At 38.4% G+C, this 12,824-nt stretch overlaps 1 protein-coding gene across 1 annotated transcript in view; it reads right to left on the reverse strand.

Moving 5' to 3' along the window:
• Nucleotides 1-1,617: 1,617 nt before the first annotated feature.
• Nucleotides 1,618-12,824, reverse strand: part of LOC106876100 (putative acyl-CoA synthetase YngI) — a 13,646-nt gene continuing 2,439 nt past the window's right edge. Inside the window, exons 2-3 of the mRNA XM_014924509.2 lie at nucleotides 5,325-5,572; nucleotides 1,618-4,639 (exon numbers count right to left, since the gene is read on the reverse strand). Coding sequence (XP_014779995.1) covers nucleotides 3,160-4,639; nucleotides 5,325-5,470 — 1,626 coding nt within the window. The 5' untranslated portion in view covers nucleotides 5,471-5,572 and the 3' untranslated portion in view covers nucleotides 1,618-3,159. The remainder of the gene's footprint in view (nucleotides 4,640-5,324; nucleotides 5,573-12,824) is intronic.

Below are 12,824 nucleotides of genomic sequence, written 5' to 3' on the forward strand. Positions count from 1 at the left end.
TGTGTAACACGTTCGAGTGTATGCGTAATTATTCAATATATGTACTTACTATTTTGTTCCATTTCTTTTTTTATATAGTTTGTAAACTTTCCGGTGTTGGTTTTGCGTGTGTGATCGCACGTGTTTCACTGAGACATCGTGCATAGGAGGACCTGTACTTTGTATGGCAGTAAAATTTCATTTTTTTTAAATAAAAAATATTTTTTTAAAATTATCTTCGTTAAAAGACTACTTTCTTCAAATCTTCCACCGGTTCTTTTGCCTAATTCCATCGATGTTATTGGATTAGATTTGTTTTTGTATTATTATTATCATTATTATTGAGTCGTTTCACTTTCTTATAAGCGAGAATTTGTAAGAAGGCGTCCTGGAAAGCAAAACAACCCACGTTACACGACGAAAACAGTGAAGTTTGAGAGTCAGAGTTGGATGCTTTGGAGATACATAAAAAGTGGTGTTTCTAGAAATTTCGTTAAAATTGACGGCAATTTGAATAGTGCTAAATACATCCAGTTGCTGAGGGAGAATTTGATACCATTCTTGGATTGAAGTGAGATTTTTCAACATGACGGAGTTCCATGTCACAGATCCCATGCAACACAACAGAGTCTGGCTGATAAAAGTTTTAACTTATTGAAAGATTGCCCAGCTCAGAGCCCTGACTTAAATATCGTGGAGCAAATGTGGACAGAACTAAAGAGAATAGTTCGTCAGATGAATCCACGCAATCCTGAAGAGTTGTGGAAGCTCAACCACAGAGAATGGTATCTCACACCTGTGAAGATGGTGAAGGATTTGTATGCATTTCTCCGCAGGCGCATTGAAGCAATTATTCAAGCTAAGAGAAGCTACACGAAATATTAACAATGTACAGTAACTTCTTCAAACGGACATTATGTAATAAATTTTCACTATAGACATTTTTCTGTTTTAACACACTGTATTTTGATTGGTTGATGTGAGGTGGCCGAAAAGTTTTGCATGGCCATCTTCCCCTCTCATTCAGAACCACTACTACAAAATATAATGATTAGGTATAGAAATGACTCCAACAGGCTCAATGTTTCATCTGTAAAAAGCACAATGCGAAACATCTACTTATAAGTTGGTAATTCGTAGAAATTTACAATAGTTTAAAGTGGCCGAAAGACTTTTGCACGGTACTGTATATATGTATGTATGTATGTATGTATGTATGCATGCATGTATGTACGTATGTATGCATGCATGCATGTATCGATGTATGTATAGTAAGTGTACTCTAATTATAATATATCATAAAATTTATTACTGAACATGCGTATCAGTTCATTACTGTATTTGTTTGTTATTGAATATTTGTATTTGGAAATCTGTACGTATTAGCAATTGGAAATTTCATGCTTTTTGGAAGTGCATTAGCGACATGACTGGAGTGAAATCATTTCCAATCGATAAAAAATATAAAAAAACAGTTCACAGTTGCTATTCCGTCCCTACTTTCCGCCAGCGAAATTATATACAGAAATTCTTTTAGTTACAATGTTAATATTTAAGAACTAGTTTTAAAAGATATCATTTATCATATTACTATTACAGGAATTTTTTTTTTTTTAAACACAACTTTAATTACTGTGGTAGTGAAATAACAATTTTATTAGAAATTGAAGAAATACCAGCGGAAATTTATTATATATGAAAGTATATAATATATGAAAGTATATAATAGACTGAAAATTAGTAATTGCCTCTCAAATATCAGTTGGTTTTGGAGTGATAACATGTGACTCAGTGCTCTTACATAGTTATTGCATAGGCTTGCGAGCAATTTGGTAGGACTAGTTGAGTGTCAGCATAGGTGAATTAGATTCTGTCATTTTATGGCTTTTTTTTTAAGTTCAAGTCCAGCAAAGATCGGTCTTGCCTTTTCTCCTTTTTGTTCGTTCTTTTGGGGTTGGTAAAATAGGAAACGGTCAAGTATTGATGTCGATTCGCACGATTATACTCCTCATACTTAAAACTTATTGAAATGACAATATTTAAGAAATTATTAGTATTCTTTCATTATCTTTTAGTGGGAGAGAAAGACCCGTTTCAAGACCTTCGAGAAAGATGAGATGCAAATGTCCTTAAACTGGAAAAACCGACCCGAATGTTTGCAGCCAACAGAGAATGGATTCTGCTAAAAGCACCCACGGTGATAGTATTAAGCCGGTAGACAGGTGAAGTCTAGTAGCCAAGTAGGACAGCGGGATTCGAACTCAGAATAATAAGCCGGAACGAATACTGTCTGTAGTTTTGCTGTTTTGTCAATCCAGCAACTTAAATTGTTATATTTTTTTTTACATTTTTATCAATTCTTTTTCATTAACTATTTTTGGTCAAAAAAATGAAAGGAAAAGTAAGCTACGAAGCAGGGCAAGGGACGACAGTCAAGTGGTTGTAGACGACGGAAGCGATTTCCGCATTCGCCAACTCCGCCCAACTCTTCAGAGACAGCTTCCTCTCTGCCGTTTCAGCGTGAGACAGGCCACCCAGCTCATCACTTCACACCTAGATGAGGCGTAGACCGAGAAAAGGCGCTTGGCACCTGGAGCGTCGGCAAGCGCCAACAACCCTCTACCATCCAAGCAATGCGCTCGGAAGAAGTTCCACATTGGAGTTTTAAGAGATTAGTGACAGGGAAGAGAGACGACGTCCTCAGTGAAATTTGAACTTGGAACACAGAGAATAGGAACAAATATCATGAAGCACAGCTGTACGACGCGTCAAAGATTCTGTCAACATTGTTGTGAATCAGTGTAAGTAACAATTATCATAGTAAAGATATTGGAATCAAATATTTCAAAAAGCATTATGAATCGAAATGTACTCAACATTTGCTTTCTTCAAGGCTGCTATTTTAATTAATTTATCAATCATTGACGAATGTAGATGTGTCGGAATTAGTTGACAATAATTAAAATGTTGCTTTGGAAAGATTCCTGTCTGAATACTTTGAATGGATTGGAAGCAGAAATATAAAATAAGTGATGAATTTCGAGAACTAAAACATGCTCCGTTACTAATTCAGAGTTGTAACGAAATAAATTCTAAGAATGAATATTCACTAGTGGTTAATTTCAGTAACCGACTATAAATTACCCCTAATTCAGTTCTGAAAAAAGGTTGATTTATTTTTTAATATTTTGTTTCTACTAAATCAATTGCTGTTGATTTAATTGCCCTTCTGTCAAATTTCTGAGAGGATAATAATGGAAAGCGTGTAAAATGTAAGAAATAATCTGGTTGCAGCGTTACAAAATCAAAAGCGCTTTGCTGTGGCATAATTTCCAAGCAGAACTTTTTAAGCCCGTCTTCATTGAATTCGTGATTATCTCGGGTGGTAATACACGCACACACCTGTTCACCAACTTTCTCATCCGGTATCGGAACCACAACTACGTCTTCTACACTAGGGTGATGACTGACATATTCCTCAACTTGTCTGATAGGTATCTTCACTGTTGACTTCTTAATAAAATCTGTATTTCTTCCGACTAGAAAAACATCACCCTCTGGTGTCATATAACCTATATCTGACATTGACAGCCAGCCATTTGTCGTTGTCGAATCGCCACTCAGGTTTACTTTAGCAATCCATTTATTTCGCGCTTGAATATTACCAACCTCTCCTATATTAACGGTTTTTCCGTTATCGTCAACAATTTTCAATTCTGTATCGGGAAAAGGCCTCCCTATCATTTTTGGAAGATGTTCAGAAATATTTTTTTTGGTAAATACCCGTGAAGTTAAAAATGTAGCTTCACTACTTCCATAAACAATTTGTATATGCTCAGTAAAGTTTAAGGAATGCATTAACGATTCTTTTGTAAGCATATCTCCACCGGTAAAAATAGCTTTTGCGCGATGCCCACAGTCTCTGAGTAATTGTAGATGCTGTGGAAGAAGCCAGAGTACATTACAGCCTTCTTTTTTCCATATACTTTCAATAAACTCTAAGTTCTTAATGTCGTTTAGCATTTGAACATTTCCAGTTACATGGGTGGTTCCAAAAGTAAAAAACCCAAATGGATAGCCACCAATGTATATCATTGGACGAGTGTTGTACATTGTATCATCTGAGGTTATACTACTTGCATTCATGATATATACTGAGCAATTCAACCAGTTATAATGTGTGTGATAGATATTTTTAGGTCGGCCTGTAGTACCGGAAGTTTGGCAAATAAATGCGACGTCTTCTGGGTCCAAACTAGGTAAGTCAACTTGCTCACTGTCTATGATATTTAACATGAGTTTTGTGGCAGATAGAACGTTAGATGGGCAATATGTGTTGGATATATTAATGACAAACTTCAATTCCGGATATATTTCGCTAGTTACTTTACCGTTATCGGAAATTTGAGCAATTGTACAAAATTTATCCAATGAATCTTTTGAGTCAAATATTACCGCTTTGCATCCGGAAAACATGACATTAAAATCTCCTGAATTTAGATTCAGCCTCACTGAAACTGCTCCGGCCATAATAATTCCGATATCGTAGATTATGAGGTCTACACAGTTGGATATACATAAAGCGACGTGATCTCCTTTCTTAACGCCTAAATTAACAAGAGCTTTTGCAAACTTCACAGTACCGTCATACACCTCTTTTCTGAAAATATATATGGAGGGTAGAAGTGAGATAGTGCATATATCAAGGTATAGGTGAGATCTAACATCACCCTTTTTAATTACTCTTAATACTACTGGAAATATTATGCCTCATTAACTGATGGTTTCTCTCCCAAAGCCTCCAAATAGAATAAGAAACCCGAGATTATCTAAAAAGAAAACGGCTAACACTTTACAAATGAATGGGAAAAAAACGGAAAAATAAGAAATGAACAACAAACTGTCAGACAGACGGACAGACTGACAGACAAATAGATTGATTGATTGATTGATTGATTGATTGATTGACAGATAGAAGGACGGACGGACGGACAGACAGACAGACAGACAGACAGTCAGACAGACAGACAGACAGACAGACAGATAGATAGATAGATAGATAGATAGATAGATAGATAGATAGATAGATAGATAGAAAGAGACAGACAGATACAGAGATAGGCAGATGAACAGAGAGACAGATAGGCAGACGAAGGGACAGACAGACAGATAGATCGACAGAGAGACAGGCGCACAAACAGACAGACGCATTGATAGATAGTTAGTTAGTTAGATAGATAGATAGATAGATAGATAGATAGATAGATAGATAAATAGATAGATAGATAGATAGATAGATAGATAGATAGATAGATAGATAGATAGATAGATGGATAGATAGTTACCGTGTCAATTGCTGTCGATCGTGTTTTTCTTTATATACAACAAATGCTAATTTGTCTGGCTGCTCTTCCGCTAAGCATCTTAGTTTCTCAGGAATCGTTTGCCAAACAGCTGGTATTCGACTTGGTTCATGGATATAACTTGTCATCTTGCTAACTACGAAGTCACCTGCACGAAATTCTAGAGTCAACAATGGACTTATTTTCCGATATTTCTTCTTGCCTTATTCGGGTCTGATCTTAATTCTTCTCTGTTTAATACAAATTTATCATTAGTTTTGATTATATAAGACACATTGAATCATTTAATTTCTATGAAAGAAAATGAGTGGTTAAAATTCTAGACCCACTTTACCTTATTTTGATGTATCTTTTTATGTTCAGTTACTATCGTTTTGATTGTTGTTCATGCACAAGAAATGCTGACGTAAACGCTACTCATTAAACTATGCTTGTTAGTTGTTACGAAGAAATCGTGATACTTTATGTCTAACCAACGAGTGATTCTCTATGAAGCTATTTATATTGTCTTATAAACTAAAACGATACATTAAATAATATATTTACATATAATAATATTTTAAATATTGAGATAATTAAATATATATAACATCATATATTACTTATATAATGTATAATATAGTTCTTTTCACTTGCTGGATCTGAAGAAAGGCACCGTGTCCATGGCTTGCACAGACTCCCTTAAATCAGTCAGATTTATGCCATTAATATCGGAAAGACCTGAGTAGGGAGGAAATTCAGAGACCAACGTTCTGTGAACTATGGACACAACGCGGAGATCTGGAAAACTGGACACAAGATGGACGATAAGAGGGAAAGAGATGAGTGACTGAAAATGCCTGAGTAGAAGAGAACGACTCTCGCCAACTGCGAGGAGTAGGGTTCATTATCCTGACGGGAGAAAAGGTGAAGAGAAAAGGCATTGAGCTGGAATATGTCTGTGTATAATTTTATGCTGATCAGTTGAGTGACCGTTTTCCTGATGCTGTCTAGGTTGTCTAGGATTAAATCTGTTATCCTTGTTATAAACATTAATTTAATAAACATAGTTTAGCTTCGCAAAAAAAAAACTCTGAGAGTAAATAACAGGTTTCTCAGCACCCAGAGAGAAATATAGCGTCAGCTAGTTTCACTAGAAAGAGGCAGAGACAGGGGAAGAGTGAGAGTATAAACAAACAATAAATTCCCGTATGGTCTCTTTTAAAGAACAGTAGCAGGATGTACTGAGGGTTACTAATATATATATGTATGTATGTATGTATGTATGTATGTATGTATGTATGTATGTATGTATTAAACATACAATGTATGTACAGATGATGATGATGACGATAACGACATCGATAATGATGATGATGACGACGATGATGATGATGATGATGATGGTCGCTCCCGTTGATTCGACGTATGAGTGTTTGAAGGAGAGGATTTAAAGTTTTAAAATATGTGGGGAAAACATGTGTGAAAAAGAGAAAACAACTTTTTAAAAGAAAAAAAAACAAAGAAGATGCATTTACTTGCAATGTAATTTGAATTCAGGCATGGGTTTTGCTATGAAGTCGCAATGGGGACATTGATGATTTAGATTTTGTCTAGGATCGGTCAAATGTGTCCGTTGATTGCAGGATATAATTCTTTTTTTATTCAACTCAAATTGTTTTGATGCATCGTGAAACATTCTACACCACGCAGATCGATCTAAGCAATGAAGCTCCCAAGATGTTAAGTTAAGCTATAGAGATTTTACTGGTTGCTTCAACGTATCGTTATACCTAAGGACGGGTTTTCCTTCGCCGCGATAGCCCTCCACTTGTTGGCTATACTAAAGAATTTTTGCAATGCGGTCATTTTTCGTTCGAACATGTCCTACTCATCTGCACTGAATTGTCAGCAGTATGCCTTGAATAATGGAGATATCACATTTTTCTAAGATTTTGACATTTGATATCTTATCTTGCTATTTTATGTTGCAGATATTGTGCAAACAGCACATGAGAAAGATTTCAAGTTTCTTTATATGTTTGCAGTAGAGAGTCCATGCTTCTGTACATTACAAAAGTGTGCACAAAATTCAAGATTTGTATACACTTATTTTAGTTTTCAGACTGACACCGTGTTTAGCCCACAAACGATGGGAAAGTCTTCCAAAAGCACTTGTAGTTTTAGATATTCTAACCTTGATTTCGTCATCAAGAGTACTCATAAAGTTGACTATGCTTCCAAGATATTTAAATAACCCTCATTAATTACTTCAGGATCGGTAGTGGATTCTTGATTTGATACAGATATAAAGTGTTCAACTCATCCTTTTAGAATTTCATCTTTGCTACTTAAGAGTTTTGTTCCGTCGTTAGAAAGCATAGATTCTGTACAACCATTTTTAGGGACCAAATACCTCTCAAGCTGTGAGAGTTAGCAGCCTCTTCCAATTCTTGGGCCTTTTTGCCCACCAAGAATTTTTCATCTTATGCAGTTTTTTTTCTGTGCAATTTTTCTATAGGAGATGTACCGGGATCTAAGTTTTGGTGAAGTTTTGTCTGAGACCCATGCCTTGTATCTCTTGCGCAAAGTTTCTAGGAAAGGTTTAATTTGAGAATAATTTTTTCATCGAACTAATTTTGATGCTTGTGTCTCACGAATCCTACGGATTCTTCAGCAGATGACTCGATGCTGTAATGAATATTGTGCCACAAAACTTCAGGGTCATTGCTTTCCTCAATTTTAGCAATTTGAATTTGAATGCATTTCAAAATTATTGTTATTTCTGGAGAGACGTTTATTCACGGATGTATACTGGACTTCAGTGGCTTCTTTGCAAACGGTTTAACAAATACCTTACTGCAAACCATTCTGTGATCCAAGTAACACTCGAGAGCTTTGTGAGCCCTGGTTAATCTCAAATCTCTGCATTCCATGTTCTTATTCATAACACAGTCAAGCATGTGTTAGTTACCAGATAGGGGATGCTTCAAGGTGCTTTTATATTTATGTGTCTGCTGAAACACTATATTTGTGATTGTTAGACCAAACTGTCGACAAAAAGACAGCAGTCATCAACCGCTTTCGTTTATCTTTCCTGTTCCATGCTTTCCTGTTACTCTCAACCACACTGTATGTTTGTTACGTATGCTGGCATTAAATTCGCCCATCAATATGATTTTGTCATGGTATGGAATTTTACTGACAATTGTCTGTAATTTGGAATAGATGTTGTGTTCCAGTTCGCATGCTGATAGGGTAGGGGCATATTCACTGATAATGTGCACAGATAAGGATTTACCTATTGAGATGCGGAATATCATGAGGCACTCATCAACACCTTGAGGGATAGGTGGCAATTTGCGAAGTGGAGTTGAATTCTCGGTTCATCTCCAAAAAAATGACCAACCAATTTGTACCTCCCGAGGACGTCGTCGCTCTTCCCTGTCACTAATTCCTTTTAAAACTCCAGTGTGGAACTTCTTCCGAGCGCGTTGCCTGAATGACAGAGGGTTGTGGGCGCTTGCTGACACTCCAAATGCCAATCGCCCTTCTTCGGTCTACGCTTGATCCAGGACTGTAGCTCTGTCAATGAGACGAGCTGTGGAAAATCTTGTCTGATAAATGGTGACCACACCTGCTCACTGTTAACGGAATGTTGTAGATCTCGCAACCTCAGCACGTGTCTGCGTACCATTAGCCTCGGCATGTCCAGTCCTCCACTCAGCGGTTGCTGACAGTAGATAGACCGCCTGACAAGCAGAACACGTCCCTTCCACTGAAAACGGGAGAGCAAGCGTTCCTGCTTGACCAGCTACAAAGCAGGGCAAGGGATGATGGTCAAGCGGTTGAAGATGACGGAAGCGATGTACGCATTCGCCACCTCCACCTTACCCTTCAGGGACAACTCTCTCTCTCTCTGTCTATTTCTGCGTGAGACTCACCACGCACCACTTCTTGTTCACCTGGAGGTACAGAACAATCCAGACCCCGAGCAGCTTAACCGGTCCTTCTGTCCAGCGCCCTACGACGCTATCAGACGACATGGGACTATCTTTTCAGATGCTAATTGCAGGACCACTGACTTCTGATTAATCTTTGCTCCTGTCAGCGTTTCGTAGTTCATTAAGGTAGTGCCGATCACCTTGATTTCCGAGATATCTGACACTATTATGGTCACATCGTCCACATAAACCAACATGAACCTTCCACATCCTAGTTTACGCGGGATACCCCTCGAAATATCCAGCTTCCTTAGTAATAAGCTCGAGAGCCAGGACATAAAAAAGGGGCGAGAGTGGACATCCTTGATGGACCGAACGAGCAATGCTAAATGATTCCGATAGATGGCCATTTATATTTGACCACCGAAAAGACATCGCTGTACATTGCAGCTATCCAGCTTCTGAAAATGGGACCCAAAACCGGCTGCCGCGAGAACAGCCTCCAAGAGTTGATGGTCGACATTAGCAAAAGCTTTCGATTGATGTAAATTGAGCAGAACCCTACCCATGCCAGATTCCTTGTCTAACGTCTCTATGATCTAGCACGTGAGGCGAATGATAGTTCTTTTCGGGATAGGGCATTTTTGCGTGTCACAGACAAGCTTATCGACAAGTGCCAACCGCTTGGCTAACACCTTGACCAAAATCTTATGATGTGTCACAGGCCGAAAATTGTCTGTTTGATCACCTTGTTCAGATCCTTCTTCAGCAGCAATACCACACCACGTACCACAGTACTGGTATTCTCCAGTTCTACTGCCAGTTGCGGTAAATATCTGTCAAGAAATCACTGAACAAGTCTGTCATATAAAGATAAAGCGCGAAGAGCCACCAGCCAGTCCCGGAGACTTCTCCCTTGTACAGTTCGTCATCGCATCTCATACATCTTCGGTTGTTATCGGCATTTCGAAGAACTCCTCATCCCTGGACAAAAGGCGCAACATACTGCCAAGATAGGCGTTGAAATCCACTCCCGTCCTCGACCCACTGCACACTACGTAATGTTCGACAAAGTGCCGTTGATACTCCGTACACATCTGTTTGGATTCGAGTAGCATGCGCCCTTCCTGGCTTGTCAAAATACCGAATTGTGGCTTTGTAGCCACGTAGTGCCTCTTCCACCCATGCCCATTGAACGGTTTTCATCCCCTCGTGTCTTATCGCACGCGCCCTAGCTCTGACAACGCAGCCCTCATGCTTGGCATTGAAGAATTGATCAAGATCCAATCTCGTCTCTAGCACATCGGTCGCCAAGCCATTTCTAAGCGCCTCTTCTAGCTATCTAGCAAGGTTTCTTTCTATCCTATATTCTTCTAACCCCATTTCTTTACTTTTCAGAGCTATCCACCATCGGTTGTTGACGATTGCACCCAACAACTTCAGATGATTAACTTGCTAACCCGATCTTTGAATGCTTAACGCGTCAGGAAAGATGCATTCAGCTTCCAATATGCGAGGCCCTGTCTATGGACCCTGTCTATGTCGACCAGATCACAAAATGGTGTGGCTCTTTGTGATAGCCGAAGATATGTTAACGATCGCAGTACTGGAGGGGTTGCTGATACTGTAGGTGTATGTGTGTGTGTGTGTGTGTGTGTGTGTTTTATTGTGTTTTCTTTTTTCCAGACTTATCACTTTGACTGCGTGAGCTATACATATCCTTCTGCAGAATGCCCATTTTATATAGCGCTATGTTTTTCGCAGCTGTAGCAGCGAATGTATTGTTATCGGTGGTATCCGTAATGGAAATATTGATGCCGTTTAAGTTGTCGAGGCTACTGTTGGTCTTGTTTTCGCCTCTATCATAGTTTTTTGTTATCGTAGGGTCGTAATGGCGAAATAAGTTAAGGCTGTTCTCGAAGACTTGTCGCTGTTGTTGACTGATGTCTTTAGGATTGTTTCATTAATTGAGAGAAACTCAGCTTTAAAACTGGAACTAAATCCTTGAGCTGTGATGTTGCTAAATCTGCTGCTGCTATTTGTTGTCATAGTGGTAATGTGAACTTTGAACTTAGTGGGTGCTCACCCCACCTTTTATTTCTGGGTAGAAGGCAGAGTACAGTTCCATATCTGACACTATCCGAGCTTCCTCTTACTTTGTCTTCCATGTCTTTCAACAAGGCTGTCCTTACCATATTTGTTTTTAGTTTCTTTCAAAAAAGCAAATTTTTTTTTCTTTTTGGATTTGAGCCCCAAAAGGGAGAAAAAAATGAAACCAAGCAAGTCTATGCCAAGGTGACGGTTTTGAGAAACGTATTGTCTCAAAATAAGCAATAAACAACTTTTTGAGATAATATTAAAAGCAAAGCGCGCGTGTGTGTGTGTGTGTGTGTGTGTGTGTGTGTGTGTGTGTGTGTGTGTATGTGTGTCTGTGTGTGTGTGTGTGTGTGCCTGTGTGTGTCTGTGTGTGTGTGTGTTTGTGTCTGTGTCTGCGCCTGTGTCTGTGTCTGTGTATGTGTCTGTGTCTGTGTGTGCGTTTGTGTGTGTATGTGTGTGTCTGTGTGTGTGTGTCTGTGTGTGTGCGTGTGCGTGCGCGTGTGTATGTGTGTGTGTGTGAATTAACCCCGAAAATCAGTAATCAACACCATTATCATTGTTCAAAGGTTAACGTAGCCAAATCGAACGATACTAAATAAGTTCAAGTGAGTATATGTGAAAAGTACTGAACGACCTCAGCACCTTTTCTTTTAAGCCTGGTGCCTGTTCTATCAGTCCCCTTCACCGAACGAATAAGTTACTGAGATTAACAAACCAGCACCGGTTGTCAAATGGCGTGTGGAGGGAGCAAACACACACACATACTCATACAGATAGATAGATAGATAGATAGATAGATAGATAGATAGATAGATAGATAGATGCATGCATGCATACATACATACATACATACATACATACATACATACATAGACAGAACTCTTGCCACTGTTGTGATTGTGTTTGCTTTTTCTGTATTCGTAGTCATTAGGCATCATACATATGTTGTTCTGATACGTGTCACATATTGTTTTCAATGTAAACAATTATGAAAAATGCATGTGTGTGCGTCTGTATGTATGTGCGTGTTAATTCAGTGTTCTGTTCCAGATCAGCTCTCATAGATTAAACTTAAGATTAAACTTGCACATGCAAAATGCTTTACAGCTGTGACCACAAATCATTTAAGGGATTTGATGGGATACCGAGCACTTAGCTGAAAGTATGTAATGCTCGTATGTTGTTGTCTATACAGAATAAACCCAACGAAAAAATGGCTGAAACATTGTATGGTAGCATCCATTTATCCTTAAGCGGTACCTCGAATAGTATAATTGATAGTACAAAGGGATTCACACTTATTTACGTGATAGATGTATGTAATTTAACTAAAGGTTGCATCATATGTAAGGTGGAGGGGCGGGGGGGTTCGTTTATGGGGAAAATGGAAAAATAAGAGTGAATATTTATCTTATGAGTGCCTTTGTATTAAGTCTATAAAATTGTGCATAAAATATGTAAA

This window comes from Octopus bimaculoides, chromosome 8 (assembly GCF_001194135.2).
Source record: "Octopus bimaculoides isolate UCB-OBI-ISO-001 chromosome 8, ASM119413v2, whole genome shotgun sequence".
Lineage (NCBI taxonomy): Eukaryota > Metazoa > Mollusca > Cephalopoda > Octopoda > Octopodidae > Octopus > Octopus bimaculoides.